Source organism: Halichoerus grypus, chromosome 7 (assembly GCF_964656455.1).
Source record: "Halichoerus grypus chromosome 7, mHalGry1.hap1.1, whole genome shotgun sequence".
In the NCBI taxonomy this organism is placed as follows: domain Eukaryota; kingdom Metazoa; phylum Chordata; class Mammalia; order Carnivora; family Phocidae; genus Halichoerus; species Halichoerus grypus.
In genome coordinates, this window is record NC_135718.1 from 9,622,341 (window position 1) to 9,641,952 (window position 19,612).

The 19,612-nt window shown below is 52.1% G+C and overlaps 1 protein-coding gene across 14 annotated transcripts in view; it reads right to left on the reverse strand.

Moving 5' to 3' along the window:
- TACC2 (transforming acidic coiled-coil containing protein 2) overlaps nt 1–19,612 on the reverse strand; it is a 184,966-nt gene that overhangs the window by 26,776 nt on the left and 138,578 nt on the right. For 7 of the 14 annotated variants that reach the window (XM_078077030.1, XM_078077029.1, XM_078077034.1 and 4 more), the window contains 4 exons: nt 19,187–19,332; nt 11,302–12,613; nt 7,493–7,553; nt 6,160–6,358 (listed from right to left, as the gene is read on the reverse strand). In XM_078077030.1, the coding sequence (XP_077933156.1) occupies nt 6,160–6,358; nt 7,493–7,553; nt 11,302–12,613; nt 19,187–19,332 (1,718 nt within the window). The remainder of the gene's footprint in view (nt 1–6,159; nt 6,359–7,492; nt 7,554–11,301; nt 12,614–19,186; nt 19,333–19,612) is intronic. The other 7 variants (XM_078077031.1, XM_036070252.2, XM_036070253.2 and 4 more) reach the window with 1 other exon arrangement.

A 19,612-nucleotide genomic window follows, 5' to 3' on the forward strand; every position in this document is an offset into this window, starting at 1 on the left:
CCATTTGGGCGCCTGAGAGTCCAAGGGAATTAAGTCTGAGCAGGAACGGATCTGAGCGCTATGCACCAAGTTTTCAGAACAGTCTATTTTGAGTGTTGCTTTTCTCTGTGTCTCACATGCAACGTGGAGAATGTTCCCACATCCTGATGACATTCGGAACTGGCCCCACCGTGGTCCCTCTCTGAGAACCCCCGGCCTTACCCCCAGGCAAGGGAAGAACATACATCGTTCCTGCACCGTCCAAGGCAAGGGAAGAACATACATCGTTCCTGCACTGGGCTTGTTGAGAGGCTTTGCAAGTCACCTGGACCACTTCCCGAAATCCTGCCAGTGCCCACAGGGCTGGTACAAATAAGATTTTCAGATGCAAAGACTATGAGAGTCCAATTAGGTAGAGAAATGACCTATTTCAAATGACTGGAAGGGAAACTTGAGAAGCTCTCACTGGAGACAAGAAGTCCTGGGTCCCTCAGGTCCCCGGGCGGAGGTTCCTTGAGGACACCCAGCTCTGCCCCTCAGCGGAAGTCCCTGTCTAGGGAATGGATTCCGAGCACGCCCGACGTGCTGGACACGGTGGATGCGGTGGTGAACAAAACCAGAAACAAAATCCTCAAGGAAGCCACACCCACAGCCACCAGATGGTTCTTTCCTACTTGAGAAGGAAACCAAGAGGTCACAAGTGACCCACTCAGAAAGCAGCTCTACAAGAGCGTACGTGGCAATCCCTAATGCCTGCATTCTTTTTTTTTAAAACATAACATGGAAATAGCTGTTCTGCTTTAAAGCACCTCTATTTCTGCATATGGTTGAAGGCATCGCTTAAACAATGATTCCGTAATACGAGCTTTAAGATGACACATCTCCTGGAAGACCATCCCCAAACCGGCAAGTGTGCGGGGATGTGGCCGTATGAACTCAAGCACTGAAAACACGTGGACAACTCTTCAGGAGTCTCTGAATCTCCCTGGTGAAGCCAATGCCTCCTTCCAGTGGGCTTGGCCTGCCCAGGGGTTCGAAGACGGTTTTGTGCATTAGCGGCCAGAAAGACCCCATGCGTCCCTCAGGCCTCCGCCCTGATTTGTGCGTCACCCAGGAAGAGCAGAGACTGACGCAAACCCCACACGACTGGGCTGCAGTTTAGCGTGTGGGACTGGAATGGGCATCCTTTCTTAGGACGTACAAGTATTTGTTTATGAAGACTTCCTGTCTTCCTCATCTTGTAAAGGAGAGGTAAGGTAGGGATGGTGAAGGACAAGGTGATTTCTAGAGCCACCTCCAGATCTCTCACTTTCCAGATGTAGGACCTCGGGACTATTATTTTATTGTCCTATTAAAGACTGTTTTAAGTTGAGAAGATAACAGCGCATCCGTTGCCTCCTTCTCCAAGGTTATCATTATTAGCACCAAGGCATTATTTAACCCTAAATTATTTAACGGAAACCACAATGGCATAGAGCAGCCAGGATGCGCCAAACAGGCTAAGAGCCACCACAGAGATATTTCCAGGGACTGAGGCCCTGGGTCCCTGCCCAGCTCTGGTGACCAGCGCGGCTCGATCAAGTGTCCCGCCTGGAACCTTAGCTGGTCCCCTGGCAGCTGATCAGGGTGAGTTTCAGGTCACCGAGCTCACTTATCTGCCTTCTTTCCCACCTGCCCTTCCCACTGCCCGGTGCCCCCCATCCCGCCCTTCAGAGGCAGCAGATGACAGTACAACAGTTGGGGATTATCTGACCCCCCGCCCTGAGGAATGTACGCATCGTAGCGTGTGTGGTTACAGGAGACCCGCACTCTACACAGGAGCTTCAATCCCTGGTGATGCCGGGAGGTGTTCCTTCAGCACATGGCCTGAAACTGCCAATCGTAGCCATTTGGGGTGCTCATGTATAATTTACAAAATGGCCCAGGGGCACCTGGGGGGCTCAGTCGGTTAAGTGTCTGCCTTCGGCTCAGGTCATGAGGCCAGGGTCCTGGGATCAAGCCCCACGTTGGGCTCTCTGCTTCTCCCTCTCCCTCTGCCCCTCCCCCCCAACCCACTCATGCTCTCTCTCTCAAATAAACGAATAAAATCTTTAAAAAAAAAAAAAAAAGGCCTGGAAAAGATGTGAAGAAAAACAAACCCTCTTCTTGTCATCAATATCATCTCCTGTGCTTTAAGCGAACATCTTCCTGAATGTTGTTTTCAAAATTTCACTCATCTGCTTTCAATGCTAAGCCTCAAAGGGTGGTGGGCTTGGAGGGGGAGCCATGTCCGGCTTCGGCTGTGACCACATGCAGCCGGGGGGCTGGGAAGGGTGATGCCATTTACACCAGGTGGCCCAACACCTTTACCTCCAAGAGAAGAGGCCTCTCGCTAAGGCATGTGCCGCCTCACACTGTAGAGGCCCAAAGGTTTTTTTTTTTTTTTTTAAGATTTTATTCATTTATTTGACAGAGAGAGAGGGAGAGGGCACAAGCAGGGGGAGCGGCAGGGAGAGGGAGAAGCAGGCTCCCCGCTGAGCAGGGAGCTGGATGCGGGGCTCGATCCCAGGACCCCGGGATCATGACCTGAGCTGAAGGCAGACGCTTAACAACTGAGCCGCCCAGGCGCCCCCTGAAGGTATTTTTAATGGGTCCTGTCATCTCTGAGGGCTGCTTCCGGTAATCATTTCACGCTGGTCAACACACCATGAGAGGGCCCGGTGGCTGTTCTCTGAATCCGACTGCCAGAGCTTGGCTGGGAACTGGGCAGAAGCTGGAGGATGCAGCTGAGATGGTCATTCCCAGGTCGGGGGGGCCAACTCCCTGACTTCCCCTGCCTACTGACTAACCTGTACAATGCAGCTCAAAGTGCCTACATTTTGCAAAAAAGTTAATGATGTCATGTAAGAGCCCTACCACGTGCTATACAAACCTAAAGGACTGTGACCAGGTATATTATAACTGCTCATGGCTAGTATTTCTGGAACTTTTAACATAAGCGATGAGAGAAGAGACCTTTTGTTAGGGGACAAGGACACTGTTCCCAACGTCCTCACTGTCACTCTTCTGAATGTCTGTAGTGCGACAGCAATCATGTCCACCACAGAAGAAGTTAGGTTCCTGACGGGGACACCTTCCCCACGGTTGGAAGCGGGAAGGTGGGGGTGGATGTCACTGCATGTTAGGGAGACAGGGTTGCTGGGTGACCCTCAAAGGCCCACCCAGACTCGTGAATCTAAAACAGTGCTCTCCTTGGGTCTCTTGGACTAGACCTGGGAGAGGCTCTGGAGGCTCCTAATCTTTGCATCCCTACGGACCACACGGACTAGGTTTTTTTCCCACTACATTTCCAAAGATTGCACCAGAAGAGGCCATTTACTAAGCAAGCGTTCAAAGAAAAACATTTATAATTGCCAATCTGACTTTTTAATCAGTGGGAGGTGATCATTGTCGCCACCGTGAGCTGATGTCATTACTGCCCAGACACGTCATTTTAATTAGCTGGGCATCTTTCTAAACTAGTTCCATCCAGGTTTTTCAGACTATTCAGACAGCATGTGAAGCTCTTGTGGACCCAGGTAGGGAAGCACCGCTGAGTTCAACACCCTCTTTCTAGAGACGACGAGAGGAAGCCTACAGGGTGCTCACATACAGGAGCACGGTGAGTAAGAGCAGGATGCTTTGGAGTCAGGCAGCCCTGATCTATGGGGGCTAGCCCCACATCGCTCAGCAAGTCATAACGGCGCAAAGCCTGTGCTTTCTTGCTCCTAGGTGAGGAGGAGCAGAAATCCACTCTCTGGACCTGAGAGAACAAAATGAAACCATGTGTACGAGAGCCTCAGTGGAGCTCAGAGCGTGCACCAGTGACAGCTCGTAACTACTGTCACTTAGAGAATTGGCCTTGTAGTAAATACCTGATCAGGGGCTCATTATTTCTAACCCCAAATCTCATTCCCTGTGATTTGTGACTTCCCTGTAATAAAGCTTCAATCACGGCCACAGCTCTGGCCAGATTCTTTCTGGTGATGACATCAGCACCCCAGGGGCGTGTCTGGACTTGACCTCAGTAAGTTAACAGGAAGGATGATCCGAAGGGGGGGCTGGGCATCCCGTTTCTACATCCACCTGCTGGAGGGAAGCAGGCTGTATTATAAAGGTGAATGCAGGGTCGGCACCTCCTGAAACTCTAACTGTCCCTTATACGTACAGATGACGGATTTCCGATTGCCCGCCAGTTGTAATTTTAGTCGGGATTTCCCAAATCTTCCCGATTATTTTCTAAGGAGGCAGGTTTCATAGAGCTTTGTTTCAAATGTACAGATTTACCTCTTTGTTGAATTTTTGCAGAAAATAAGCAATGATCAAATATGCCCCTGAGCTAGTGAGGTGTCTGTTTTGGTTCCATGTCAAAGATGAACAAATATGCTAGCATGGATTGGGACACCTACTGGCTTAACAGGTACTATTAGGATTTTTATATTTTCTATTAAAAATGCATGTATTGGGGTGCGGGGATGGCTAAGTCAGTTAGGCGTCTGCCTTCGGCTCAGGTAGCAATTCCAGGGTCATGGGATGGAGCCCCGCATCGGGCTCCCTGCTCAGCGGGGAGCCTGCCTCTCCATCACCCTCTGTCTGCCGCTCCCCCTGCTTGTGCACTCGCTGTCAAATAAAAATCTTTAAAAAAAATGCACGTCATCATCATTACAGCATTAAGTGACCTCAGAGCGGCCTGGACCAAACGTGGGAGACAGGGCATGGGGCACTACAGAGGCAGCCAAGGGGGGGCATGCACGAGGCAAAGTGGTTCCATCCAGTGGGGCTCATGGCCCAGGTATGTGTGCAGAGGAAAGGCCTGAAGAGGGTCGGAGGCCAGGTCCCAGGGCGCCCAGGATCAGGCTGCAGTGAGATGGTCACTATCAAGCCTCCCAAACCCCAACCTGAGGGCCAACCAGACAGCCTACCAAAAGGCTCTGTTCCGCAGAACACACAATGCCAAAACACCCAAGTACACATAACTTAGAGGGTCTTTCCATCTTCAAAGCGTAGAGAAGTAGTGTGGTAAGAGGGTACGCATCCAACCCCCCCCCCACACACACACGAAATGGACCTCACTCGTGTCGTTCAGAGACTTGATGGGCACAAAGCAAGCTGCCGAGTGGCCAGGTCACAGAAGAACGTGCAGAGCAAGCAATCCAAGCCACCCAAACTACCCGCGCTGGGTGATACCACCGCCAGCCCGGAGGGAGCCAGAGGCTGCTTAATGGAGGTGGTGCTTCCTTAGCAGCAGACAAGGAGTGCAGGTAAGATTTTCACATGCAATGGCCCTCATATTGATTTCTACGCATATTTTTTTTGAATGCTTGGATATTAAGATCTTGGAGACTGAGAACCATCACAACAGTCCCGAGTGCTGGAGGGAAGCTCATAAAGGGGCGGGAGCAAGAAAGAGCACCATCAGACCAGGAGATGGTTTCAGGCCTCAGCAGCTTTCCTGACGAGAAAGGAACGTGTGGGAGCCAATACAAAGATTTCAGAAAAATCAGTGTTCATGGAATAAGCAGTTTACCAAAAAAAAAAAAATCTTGATTCACCAATCATGTTGTGTTGACTTAAGATAGATGAATTTTTCAAGCCAAAGGATCAGGCAGAAAGCTGAAAGCGAAAATATGTGTAGGAGGAAGGAAGATCTTGATGAGAAAAGCAACATGCCTGGGGGCCTGTTCAGGAAAAAGGTCCTCTCATTGGCAAGCCTGGAGTGAACCGCCTGGTTTGGGGGCTTGAGTGGAAGGCATGGCCCCACTGTGGAATGTCCTGTGGGGATGATGCACAGTGGTGGCCCCAGGAGACCCCAGGCCTGGGCAGGGGTTGACCCACACAGAGCATTTGGCTTGAACGGTGCTGCTTGCAGCTGGGCGTGTGTTTCAAAATCACCCAGGCCCGTAAGCCACAGAGAGAGCTCGGGATGGGAATGGGGGGGGCGGGGGGGGCGGGGGGCCCTGAGCTGACTGGCTCTCAGCTGACATCTCGGGGTTGGGGTATAGCTGGGTTCAAGCCTTAGGCTGTCTTAAAATGCAGCCTTAGCTTGGAGTGCCCGGATGGCAAAGCAACCTGGCTCGGAAGTTTCTTTCCTGGCTTTGTGCTCCCCAGGGGCAGTGATCTCCAAGGCAGGGTGGGGGTCTGGCTGGCCACCAAGGTGCTTACCCTCCGTGGGTGAGTTGAATTTGGTGTCATTGACGAAGGTGGACAGGTCCGAGGGCTGTGGGTAGTCCTGTTTGTCAGCCTCCAGATCCACCGTCACACACGTCCACTTCTGGTTGGTGACGGCCAGCTTCTCCTCATCGGTGGCGTGGACCACCGCAGAGATGACCGGCGTTTCTGGTGTCACCGCTGGCGTGGGGTCCTGGGAGCAAAAGAGAAGCAGTCTCTCCTCTCACACGGTCTCTGCGTCCCCAACGGTACCCGCCCACCTGAGTCTGGGGCCCCTCTAACCAGGGCAGGTCCCTATCCAGCTCCTCAGCAGGTCCTTGGACTCTGCTCAAAACGGTCCCAAGGAGGCAAATTCTTTCCTCTGTGAATTCGTGAATTTCCTTTCCTGATGGCTTGTTATTGGGGGGGAGAGGGGGCGGTGAGCATGGGTTTAAAAAAAAAAAATCCGGATTTTGTGTCCGGGTTATTGGAGACATTCCTGCTCATTCACTTTAAGAAAAAATAAGGAAATTTACTTATTGGCACTTTTATTACTGCAACTACTGTGTTATGTCCACACAGTGCTTCAGGGCCTGTGAACCGATCTCATCAATATCGCCTGTCGATCTGCATGCCTGTCCCTGGAGGATTTGCACAGAGGGGGAGCAGCTGAGTAGGGCGGGGGGGGGGTGGGTGCCCAGAAGTGTTAGAGCAGAGCTGGGACTGGGTCGCCAGACCCCTCTCCTGGGGCGGGGTGCCTTTCTGTGCAGCCCAGCCCGACTACGGTCTGCTGGCTGGGGCATCGCTGGCTCAGATGGCAGCCTGGCATACACGCCCGAGGCCAACCCTCCTTGGTCTGTCATGGTGTAGATCTCATAAAGGAACTAGTTAGAGGGGAAAGGGCCCAAACCTCACTTCTTAGGGCATGATTTCCTTTCTCTCCCCACTTGGATTTTGGTTACATAATCCAGTGCTCTTGACATTCAGTTCTCACTATATATTCATTTACCTCCAAGGACTTTCTCAGTTTAGTATTCATAGAAGTTCTCAGCAGATGAACTGGCCAGAATGGATCAGCATGATTCCCACAGAACCCACACAACACTTCTGCTGAACATCTATCTTTCTACTCTGGGGACACACTCTGATCTCTCCCAAAGGGAAGGGATCAAAACGATGTCTGGCAAACAGCAAGGGAGCCCCCACGTAGGAGGCAAAAAAGGATGCTGGAAACGTGCCCGTGATGAGCAGAAAAGGCAGCTCTGGTTGACTAGCAGGGAATCAAAGTGCATGGGCTTTAGCTGCTTGGGTGAGTGATAAAATCATACATTTCAAGGGAACACTGTACCTGAGAAGGTGGATCAGAGAGAGGAGACCGTTTTGGCGACCTTTTCACCCTGAATGTGTCACTGGAAATAAAATGGAAAATGTGAACACAACAAACAGTGGTACAGAACAGTCCAGAGCTACACAGAGCCGACCCAAGCCACGGCCTCCAGCCTCTGCAGCGGCTAAGAGTCGTCCACGCCGACGATTCATCCCGACTTAACAACAGATATTATCGCTGCCCCTGAGGGAAAGAGTCCTCAAGCTGGAAATCTTTTAAAGAGATGCCATTTTGGAGAGCTGGCCCAGAAAATGCAGCTAAATTTAGCCAGAGGTTCTTATTTTAAAAAGCAGATTTTGGTGAGATTCATGTATCCAGATTCATCCAAGAAGGCCTGAACCAAGTGAGGTGTGGGGTAGGGACCTAGATTCCCGACACCGATGAACAGGATCCCATTTACGGACTGGCAGGATGACACAGCACATAACGCACCACGGCCAGAGCCGTGCAGAAACGCGAAGGACCGTTCTGGGTCTTCGGGGAGAATCTCTTCCCACTCACTGGAACTCGGAGCATAAAGGATTCCTGCACCTCGGCACTTCTGGGTGAGATTCCAACCAGAGGTAGGGCCAGGGTGAGAGGATTCTTTTTTAAATTGTAGTGAAGTACACATAACATACAATTTACCATCTTCAACACTCCAACTTCAGTAGCTTCAAGTCCTTTCACATTGTACAAGCAATCTCCAGCACTCTTTCCGGGATGAGATGATTTCTCTACTGTCTATTCCTAACCACGGTTAATGACTCTTTTCTCCCTTCCTTTCTCCTTCACGTAAATAGGGGCAGGGGCAGGTCACTCGAGGCAAAGGAAACATCAGATCAGACTTGCGAAGGGGTCAATGAAGGAAAGCATTTTTAGCAGACACGGTTCCACTGAGTCACGAGTGGTCAGGGGCTCATTTCCCAGGCAAAATGGAGGCCTCCCCACCTGCAGCCTGGCCCCTGGTCTCGGGCCCCTCTGTGGTACGGTCCTGCCCCCAGCAAAGCAATGGCATTTTTGGGGTGGGGGTTGTCCCCTGACCTTAGATCCCATGGAATGGAGCAGGAATGGAGACATTCCTGCTCATTCACTTTAAGAAAAAAATAAGGAAATTTACTTATTGGCACTTTTATTACTGCAACTACCTTTCCCTGCTCTAAACGTTAACTGGATGGACAGATCAATTTGGCACTCAAGTTCCTTCCTTGTGTTCTCTTCAATAGAACGCTTCAACAATGGCATTCAGTCATGAAAAACCACTAGAAATGGTCATCTGCAGCATTTATAGCATTTGCCATACGAGCAGTGCAGTCCCAGCCTGAAGCATATATTTATCCATGCATATAAATATATAACTGTGTAGTTGAGAGTTGCTAAATGGCTCTAAAAAACTAAAGAAATCCCTTGGGCAGAAGCAAGCCTGAGAGACTCAACCCTATCCCGGGGGGCTGCTGGACGCCTGGGACCAGGCCAGCTTCCCTTGTAAGGACAGGGAGGCAGGGAGGGTACCTGTCCTGGGGCCCCTGGGAGCTGCCCACAACCTGTCCCTCCCATGGTGGCAAAACAGCATAGGCACAGAGGTGGTTTGCTCGGGTTCCACCGTCACCCAGCAGGGTGACCCTCAGATGGCACGCCGATCGATACCCGGCCTGATCCTGGGAGACCAAGGACCAGGCCCAGAGCAGGCCGGCGAGGGCTCTCACAGCTGTGTGCTCCACTCCGAGCCGACCTGGCATTTTAGGGGGTCTCAATTAGCCCCACGATCTCCGCTTCATATGTGAGCATGAATCAGTGACCTCGGGCCACTGCCTGTGGTCGGCCGGAGGGTTATTTCGTCGTGAAGCCACAGGGCTTTGAAAGCAATCGCTCACTAGTCCAATTGGAAATGAAAGAATGGAATGAGAGCTTTTTAAAAAAAAAAATGTATGGGTTTCAGATGAAGACATTCAATATGCAAGGGGGAAAAAAAACAGTTCCATTCCTGACAAGCAGGCAGATGTTGGATAATCACATTTTCACAGCCAAGCAGTTTTCACTTACGCTAATCACTCTGAAACAGGAACGTAACCTCTGCTACTGGGGAGCCCCCTGCCCACCCCCACCGTCCCCAGGCCCGAGGCAGAAATACGTAAGCAGCCGCCATGGAGAGGAGATGGAGAGGGCTTGAAAGCAAACAGAAAAGCAGGGAAAAAAAAGCACAGGTAGGATGAGAGACAGATTCCATTAAATTTACTTACAACAGAGAACACACAGACATCACATCTTCAACCATCCTAAGACAAGAAGACAAGAAAAAAGAGAGACAGACAGAAGGAACTGACAAAAAAGATCAATCTGCAGACGACTGGTTTTCAGTGGGTTGGGGTGCAGGAACCATCCACCGTGGGTTCTGCTGCCGGGCGTGGCCAATGGCCCAGCTTTCTGAGAGGGGCTGTCGGAGAGCACCTTCCTCTCTTGGTTCCAATTACCCTGTAAGGTGCTGGTGCCCAAAGACCTTTGTCACACCAGTGTAGGACTCCAAGTCTTCTGCACTAGAGGTGAGACCCAGAGATGGGCTGGCTTCCCTGACCTGTTAGTTAGCTCTGTAACCAAGCTACCCGTGGGGAAGGAGGAGATGCGTGGTGGCTACAAGCTGGCTCTCATTCCAAAAATGAGAGACCGTGGCTTTGTTGTCTGGGCATCTCAGACTTCTGTTCGAGGCTTTAAAAAAAGCTCCCAACACAGCTTTGACGGAGTATCTAGGAAGGGCCTGGTTGGGGAGCTGATCTCAAAAGTCTTGGGATCCACGACTAATGTCTGTTTAGAGAACCTGCTCTCAGGAAGCCCCAGGTTCTTCTCAAATGTTAACTCTGCGGGGAGCCCCGAATGGAAGGTAAAAAGGTCACCCTGTCTCAGTTCGTACCAGGCAGAGTCTGGTGGTCTCTCCGGCCGAGCTGGCGCCAGAAGCCTGGTCTCTGGGGCCTTGCAACTACTGGAGGGCAGGAGAAAGGCTCCAAGCACCATCCCCACTATGCTGGGACCCACAGCCTGAGCAGGGACCCGCAGCCACCCAGGTGACAGCTGGGTCTGGGGACTGACTCCAGAGACATGACACGGAGTACTGAAGGGTACTCTACTTGGCAAGTGTCTGTGGCCAGCAGAACCGATTATGAATGGCCTCCTGGGGACTGTCTTCTCATTGACCTCTTCTGGACCTACAGGGTCTTGGAGTCTTTTCTGCAAAAGATGGTTAGAAAAAGGAATGAAGACACACGAGGTGCTTCTCATGGGCGGGCTGGGGTGCAGGGAGGAGGGTCCAGGCCAGACCTCTCGCTCCTGGGCCATTAAAGGCCAGACACAAATCCTATAAATTCTTAACAATATTTTAAGGGTAGATCTCCTAGCTGGTAGGCCACCCCAAAAAGCAATTCCCGTGCTAACCAGGGAAAAGGCTAAGTCACCAAAGGGAGGCTGACCAGGTCTCTACTGGATGGTTCCCTCTCCATGGGCTCTCCCACACTCCCCTGGAGTCAAATGTCAGGACTTCAGCTAAAGTAATGTGTTAAACCACTGTCATAATAAGGCAAAGGATCAAGGACTCTAGACCCAAAGGGGTAGGTGGCTGGGAAATGCCACCACTGTGGGAGCAGAGAGGAAGGGAGACGGGTACCGTGTTGCAAACCTGGTGGCGTTATGGCGCATGGGGGGAAAGGGCTAGGGCAGCCACGTCCATCCAGACACATGACCCAGGATCACAGCCAACACACAGCCCCACCTCTGATCTTACCACCTTGCACCCCTGAACTTACGTCTTTAGGGGCGTCTTCTTCTTCTTGGCGGGCTTGTTCAGCCCATCCCCGTCCACTCCATTGGCTTCGATGGCACTGGCTGGGATCTCAAAGGAGGCTGGGGATTTAGAAGGCGAGCTGGGGGTTTTAGAGGATGTCTTAAAAGGGTCAATGGATTCATCACAGGCGTCTGGGTCAAAGTTGTAGGACTGTTGGGGCAGTGTGGGAGACTCTTGCATTTTTGAGGTGGAAGAAAAAGGGTTAAAATTGGGGTCATCCCACTTGTCAATATCAAAGGTGTAGGTACCTTTAGCAATAGGGATGTCATTGGGTTCATCGGGGGATCTGGTAGGTGAGGCAGGAGTGTTGTCGAGTTTCTCGGGTGTTTTTTTCATCTTTGGCCTCCTTAGGGGCATTTTGGCAACCGGCTTTTTGCCTAGCTTTTTGGTAGGAGGGGGGTTTTCCTGCGGGGTGTCCCAACTACCCTTGTCCTCAGAATAGTCAAACTCCAGCCTCACCGAGAGCCCTTTGACTGGGGAGTCCTCCTGCCCCCCACTATCTGATGGCGTCACCTCCACCGCCTCCGGAGCCGTGGCAAGAGGCAACGCTTTCCTTCCAACCGGAGGTGAGTTCTGCACTCTGCCACTTCCAGAAGCTGGGGGGATGGCCCCTTCGGCACCCTCGGAGTCCAGAGGGCAGGCGGCCTTGGGCACAGCAGTGGGTTCCAGGGGCGTCTCCTCCAAGAGGGCTGGTACAGAACCTTCCGTCTTGGCCAATTCCGGTTTTGTCTCGAATGCTCGATTCTCCTCACTGGGGACCGGATTCTCTTCTACTGGCTCTTGTTGTGTCTCTTTCACTGGGGGGGTTTCAGTGGGTTTCTTAGTGGCCTGCTTCTTTTTTAAGGAAGGTGGCCTTGGTTTTTTAGTTCGCTTAAGGGTACTGGAAGCACTGCTTGAGCCCGTGCTGTACGCATCTGGGGCCAGGGCCACGGCCTCGGGGTTGCCTGAGCAAGAAGCACCATCAAAGTCACTAGCTTGCAGGCTGAGAGAGCGGGACAGCGTGGACTTGGAGATGGGCACGGAATCCGTGGATTTCCTCCGCGTGTTCACTTTGCATTCCTGACTCTTAGAGTCTGAGCAGCGGGGCTCCAAGGTCTGGAAATCATCCACCAGCTCGATGCTGTCAAAGTCTAAGTTGTAAGTCCCACTGCTGGCTATAGGCTTGTCTTCATCGAAGACGGCGGAGAAGGAGTGTGACGGGGGGCGGAAGGGGCTCCCTTCCACCGAGCTGCTGCGTGGGCCATCGGGGACAGAGGCCGGCTCAGAACCGCAGCCTGAGGAAGAGGAGGCAAAGCAGTCACTGAAGGACACAGGACACAGGAGTATTTCTCCTCTCGTGCCAGACTGCCACCCTCTAAGCGGAGCCCCCAGCCCCCTCCCCCGGGTCCCCACTGGGCGGGCGCAGTGCTTGGGTACAAAGCCGGCTCTCACCCATCACCGGCTCCAGACCCTGGATAGGCGTACCCTCCGGTTCCTCATCTGTAAAATGGGAGTGAGGAGGGCTCTTTAGGGAAGAGCTCAAACCATTCAGTCATTCAAAAAAACCTTTACCGAATTCCCAGTCGGGACCAGGCACCGTTCTGGGGGTTGGGGATTCAACAATGAACCAAACAGACCAAATCCTTGCCCTCCTGGAAGTTACATTCTTCAGGGAGAAGACAGTTCAGAAACAAAGAAGCAAAATGTACAGACTGCCCAATGGTAATAAGCACTATGGAGAAAAATAGAGCCAGGGACATTGCAATTTTAAAATAAAGTAGTTGGCAAAGCCCTCCAAGGAGGAAACACTTAAGCAAAGATCAGAAACAAGGTAAAGGCGTGAATCAGGAAGATATCTGGTGGGGGCGGGGGGCATCACAGGCAAAAGGAACAGCAAGTGCAAAGGCCCTGGGGTAGAAGCATGCCTGGTGTGTTAAAGAAATAACAGAGGCCAGTGGGACTAAAGCAAGGGAGAAGAAGACAGCCATTACCATCATCGAGCCTGTTCTTGACTACTCGGAGCTTGTTGTGAGGAACAACGGGGAGACTTTCCGTGGAGGCCCCCAGGCCACTGCAGGAGGACTGAGCATGCCCTGCCTGCCACCTGTCCCTACGCCAGGCGTCCCTGTAATCTCTCCCTCCAACTCTGCTGCCACGCTCCTCTTCTTGACCTTTCCTCTGGTCCATTCCCTCTCCTCTCTTTGCTGTTCTTCTTCCCAGCCTCCCCACCCCCACAGCCACTGCCAGCCACAGAGGCTGCTCCTTATTTTAAAACACACTGTGCATGTTCCACATGTTGGCCACGAGATGCTCCACCACCTCATGACCCCACCGCTCCATGGGGATCTGGCCAGCCTGGCCTTGGCTTGGCTACCTTGGGCTCTGCCTGCACCAGCTGGTGCCTTTCATGCATTTGTGGGTTCACAGCTGTCCTGGGCAGTCAGCACGCCAGAAGACTAACCACACGTCACTGGACAAAGGAGGGCAAATGTTGCAAAGAGGTGTGCAGAAGAAGGGACTGGAGAGTTGGCACAGGTATGTCCCGGGACAGTGTTTCACTGGTGGGGGTTATGTCCCCAACACCCACCCCGTGCCAGGCTGGGACACAGGTGAGATAAAACAGTCCAGTTAACTTTGAATTTCAGATCATTGAAAAAGGGTTTTCGTATAAATATGTCTTGGTAATGCCTCGTTTATCTGGGATTCAGATTTAACTGGATCTCTTTAAACCTATATTTTCATTTGCTGAATCTGGCAGCCCTACCCTTCATCCCAACAAGTGGACGCGGTTTGGGAAATGCTCGGCTAAACCTGAACTGGCCTCTTGCTGGATATCTTCTCAGAGCAATTCATGCTCACCACTGCAAACGCCCGGGGGGTGAGTATTTGTGCACTGCTTCCTGACTTTGCTCACGAGCAGGTATTTCTCTTGGAGCACCTGGCAGAGAACCCCCGCCCAGGAGATGACAACGCAAGCGAAGTCCAAGCCTCCTGAGTTCAGGAACGGGTCTGACTCATCTTTGTTCTCCCTGGACTGGTCACACTTTCTCTTGCAGGCTCAATAAGCACCTCTAGAATCGAAGACACCTTCTGGAAGCAGCTCTATTCATGGTTCTAAACCTTCCCGTCTGTCCTGCACCCAACGCCCCCCAGGCCCTATTTGCAGCAAATGTCCTGGAAGATGGGGGGCACTTCCTTAAAGGCTCACAGCTCTTCCCACGAAGTGATTCCTTCCTCCCCTCAAAAACATTCCAGTTTCCTTCCCATCTCAAAAGAAGAAGTCTCCTTCCTGCTTCTTTTTAAAACCAACTCCCTCTCTACTTCCTCCAGGGCCTGGCACCCTCAAGCACCCCATCCTCCTGCCCGGACACAGGGCACAGAGGACTCAGAAGGACCAGAGGACCCAGGAGAACAGGGGCTTTTAAGGGGGCCTTGCAGGAGGGAGAAAGAGCCTCAGCCCACGCCACTGTTTCCAAAGCAAGGCTCACAACTGCCAGTCTCCTCTCTCTCAGGCTGCCCCTGGGCTTCTGAGACTCTTCAGATTGTTAGTAGTTCCCCAGACTCATGCAACATGCAACCATCTGCTCACCATCTGACCCAGAACAAAAGCTCCCTACCTGCTTAACACCCTTTCCTCTTCAGAGCTGACATTCCTGAATTAACTCATCATAGACCAGGAAACCTAGTCTTGCTGCAGCGTGTCTCGGTCTTGGCCCTGGGGCCATATCGGGATGGTGACTGGTTTGTGGTGGGGGGCTGTGCTGTTCATTGTAGGATGCTAGGCAGCATCTTAGGCCTCTACCCACTAGATACCATTGGCACCCCAACCCCAGTTGTGACAACTGAACACGTTTTAGGGGCACCTGGGTGGCTCAGTCGGTTAAGCATCTGCCTTCGGCTCAGGTCATGGTCTAAGAGTCCCGGGATCACGCCCCGCGTCGGGCTCCCTGCCCAGCGGGGAGTCTGCTTCTCCCTTGCCCTCTGCCCTTCCCCCCTTCTTGTACTCTCTCTCAAATAAATAAATAAAATCTTTTAAAAAAATGTTTCTAAAAATTGCCAAATGTCCCCTTGAGGGGCACCACTGTCCCTGGCTGAGAACCCACTGTCCCATTGTGTGGTCATTAAGCAGGTCATTCCACAGGGCCCATTATAGGGCCGGGAGGGCCTGAGTCAGTCTGAAGACTGGGGCCACGAACTACCATGTGGAACCCAACCAGGACCTCAGCAAAGGCCACACTTCCCATGGGGCAGAGAGGAAAGGTCTAGAGCATGCAGTGCATGGTGTCTCCAGTCACCCCCAAGGCCCCGACATGGGCCTTCCTGGGCAGTTTCCCAGCTAGCCAGCTAAGAAAACTGGCTTCACCCCAGGGGAAAGCAATGGCCCTGGAAGGAAGGCCACCATCGAAGGAGCCCACCTCAGGTACCACGAAACCAGGTTCACGGGTTCCCTGACCACCTGCTTGTACCTGACAACTGCTGTGTCCATCCTCTGCCTCGGGGTACTTAAATGCACCAGCTCACTACAGCTGCAGAGAGCAGCCTGGTTTCCCAATGGAAGGGAGTCAAGAGGCCTGGGTTCCAATCCCAGAGCCCCTCATGTGCTACGAGACGGGGGGCGAGGTCTGGAAGCTGCACATCTCACTGGGGAGGCAGGTGATGCCATCTGACATGTAGGGATGCTGTAAGCACGGGGGATGATTCTCGGCTGAGTTGGAGACGACACTCACGAAGAACCCAGCGCAGGCCTGGCACACGGTGAACGCTTACATGGGAGCTACTATTCAATGATGCGACATGTCCTTCCGTCCCTCATCAGCCAGTTCTGAGCTCTAGGAACATGGCCACCATATAGCAGCCCCACACTGCCATCTCAGAACCGGGGAAGCTCAGAAAGGGAAGCAGGCTCTCGGAGGACCGGCAGGCTGCCCTCTTCATGTTACGGGTAAGAGAAAATCGGGCTCAGACAAGCTGCATCCTGGCCTGGCCCGGCCCAGACGAAGGGCCCCCCCATCCTCCTGTCCCATGGGGCACAACCATGCTGGCAGGACCCAAGGTAAGGTGACCGACTGGTTGTTTTCTACAGTGTGGGTTTCCAGGGGAGCAAATCAGGTCTTTATTCACAGCCAAGGGTCTAGTCTGTTCTATTACGTGGCTCTTTCGGCACCTTTAGCAATATCCCGGGCACTCTGCAGAAGAGAACCACACAATAGATATTCCCCCGAGCCCTTTCTTGCCTGCGCTTCCCAGAAGGAACCTTTCTTTCCCTCTAGCTACCTCTGAAAGCAGGCACACCCAGCTGCTCAAGCCTCTGCTGCTCAAGTCTGCAGAATGGACGGGCAGACTTTTATAACAAGGGCTGCGAAGCCAATGGATCTTTGTACAGCCCGAGCCCGGGGGGGCTTTAAGCAGTCACGATCCCAGCCGTAGGAGTCCTTATTGTGTGAGCCACGTATATTTAGCTTCACTGGAGTTTTCCAAGAAGGAGAAGCACAAAGTCCGTGTTCAAAGACTCCAACTGATGTAATCAAAAGTTCTGTGGGGCTGTGACGCGTGGTGATTACCAGCTCCAACCCCTTCCGGGTGGGGGTTACCTCCTAATCCCCTGCAATGCTCATTCTTTCTGAAGCTGCCCTCTAAGCAAGAGGCGGGAGCTGTGCATGTGTTTGTTTTTAAGAATGGAGACTGTTCTTTGCTTTGTTGAAAAGCAAGTCAGGCAGAAGGAACAAGGACAGGCCACAGAAAAGAACAGAAGCAGCAAACCATCCCCAGATGCCATCAGGATGCGTGGCTGGAAATCCTAGAAGGCGCACATCGGCTCACAGCAATGGCCCTTCCCTGTTTACTCCTTGGTGAGGGGGGATGGACCATACAGTGTGATACACCATCATTTTCTTCTCAATTCTTTCCCCAAGAGTCCCACACATCTGTGGGCATGAACTTGTACCAACAAAAAAAGGATAGCTTAGGGTGCCTGGGTGGCTCAGTTGGTTAAGCGACTGCCTTCGGCTCAGGTCATGATCCTGGAGTCCTGGGATCGAGTCCCGCATCGGGCTCCCTGCTCGGCAGGGAGTCTGCTTCTCCCTCTGACCCTCCTCCCTCTCATGCTCTCTGTCTCTCATTCTGTCTCTCTCAAATAAATAAATAAAATCTTTAAAAAAAAAAAAAAAAAAAAAAGGATAGTTTATTTCCAATCACATGTTTGATCTAGGGATTACAATCTATTTGTCATTCACTTTCCATTAAACCTAAAGGTGATTTTTTTTTTTTTACAGTATTATAGGAAATGAATTTTTATATGCTTCATAATATGAAAAAAAATGGGAACTCTAAAAAATGGGAACGCTAAAAACCTTCTGGCTCCTTCTCTACTTTAAAATCAAATAAACTGCAACAGTTCCTCTCTCAGGGCCCAGCCCCTAGACTAGCGATGCACAATCAGATGCTACTAGCAGATGAGCTGTCAGAGATGAGAAAATATGAAAACTGCCTTTGTCAGACACCAGCAAATACATCGGCCCCCCGCCAAAATGGTCCTAACCTTTTCCCCCAGGATCGGGGAGCCTATGTGCTTAGGACTCAGCCCTGGAGTGTCTACCCTTTCTAAAAGAACAGCCCGTTTGAACCCGGGGCAGGTAGAAAGAATTCTACCCATTTCTTTGTAAAACCAACATCCAGGTCAAAATGTCATTTGACTTTACAGTTCACCTGGCTTCTGGCCGGGGCAAGAGTATGAATGGAGGCCCAGCCATCAACTTGCTCCTTCTCCTCCCACCCCAGCTCCATCCCTTACCTGGGGTGGCCTTGAGCACAGGTGTGTGGACACCCCACCTGTAGGTCCCAGACCCATCCTTGGTTCCTCCTTGGCTGAGAGGTATAAACATGGGTACAGGGAAGATGGGCCATGAGAAAGGGACCAGGTAGGCCCAGGAAGTGGCTGTCCCCAGGTATCCAGAGTGTGGTCTAGGAGGAGATTGGCCCTACAGCCTCACCACAGAGAGGACTGTGGCTGGAGGAAAGCCAGAGTGGGGCCCTCTAAAATACACGGCCCAAGGCAGGAAGGTAGTCCAGGTCTAAGGACAGTACCACCTGGCCCCCTGACCCGTCTGCTGGGCCATTTCTGGCAGTCCCCATCTCCTTCCAGGGCTCATGTTAAACCTTCACACTGGAGGTGGTCCCACCCCTGCTGGTGTAACTGAAGGATGCACGCACAAAACACTAGCCAGGTGGGCAGGCTGGGGAATGAGATCTGTCCCATCCCCTCCCACCTCCAGCAATCACCTCTGAAAGATTTGGAAAGATCTGTGTTTTCAGTCACACTAGGGAAGAAAGGAGGCAGGAAAGTGATATGAAATCAGGTAACTTGAGGTTAATGAGGAATAAACGAACCATCCATGCATGGGTTTGGCTATCTATGGCTTTCTCTTCTTTCCCATTTACTGCATATCTCCATCCCCAAGCCCAGGGGGGCTATGGTCTTTAATAAAAATGCAGATTCATGTGGGCTGTCTAGCACCAGTGTTCTTATGGGAGCCAAGGGCCACATGTTAGAATCCAAGATAGAATCCCAAATAGACACCTCTCAGATCCACTTGTCCCCACAAACCCAATTCTGGATGCCAAGTAAAAGGCACCCAGAGCTAAATGAGGGGTTTCCCCACAGGCCTCCCCTAAACACCTTCAAAGCAGACAGAATAATCCACTATATCTGCTCACTCTTAGTTTTCACTCACAAAACAGCCCTGAGCAGAGAGGCCCCAGCAGCTGGGGAGTGTCTAAGGATCTCTAGCAACAGCCCCCTGGAGCGGGTGCCCCCCTCCAGCTGCCCCAGCCCAGAGCTGCTCCCAAGCTTCCCTGGGGGAGCACCTGACCTTGGTTACCTGGTTCTTCCAGGGGAGGCTGTGCGCTGATCTCAGGTTCTGGAGTGACTTCGGGAGGCGGCGGGGGTGGGGCAGGGGGAGCTTTGACAGGAGTCGTCGACTCGGGGGTCTCAAATGCTTCTTCAGAGTCGGAACTCCTGATGGAGAGAGGAGGAGAGAAGCACAGGGTTAGGCAGGGGTCCGGGCTGAGTCCGCTCCAAGGAGCCAGGGGCCAGTGCTGCTGAGGCCGTGTGGCCCTCTGACCCCTGCCCAGGACCACTAGAACCAGGCTTGTTGCCCAATTGAGCTGTTCGAAGACAGATGTAAGGAAAGTCATTTCTCAGCATGATTCCCAAGAGGGAATCTCATTATCACCAGCTTTGTTCCCAAATGACATAAGCTTTGAACTTAGCCCTATGAGAAATACATATTTCTGGC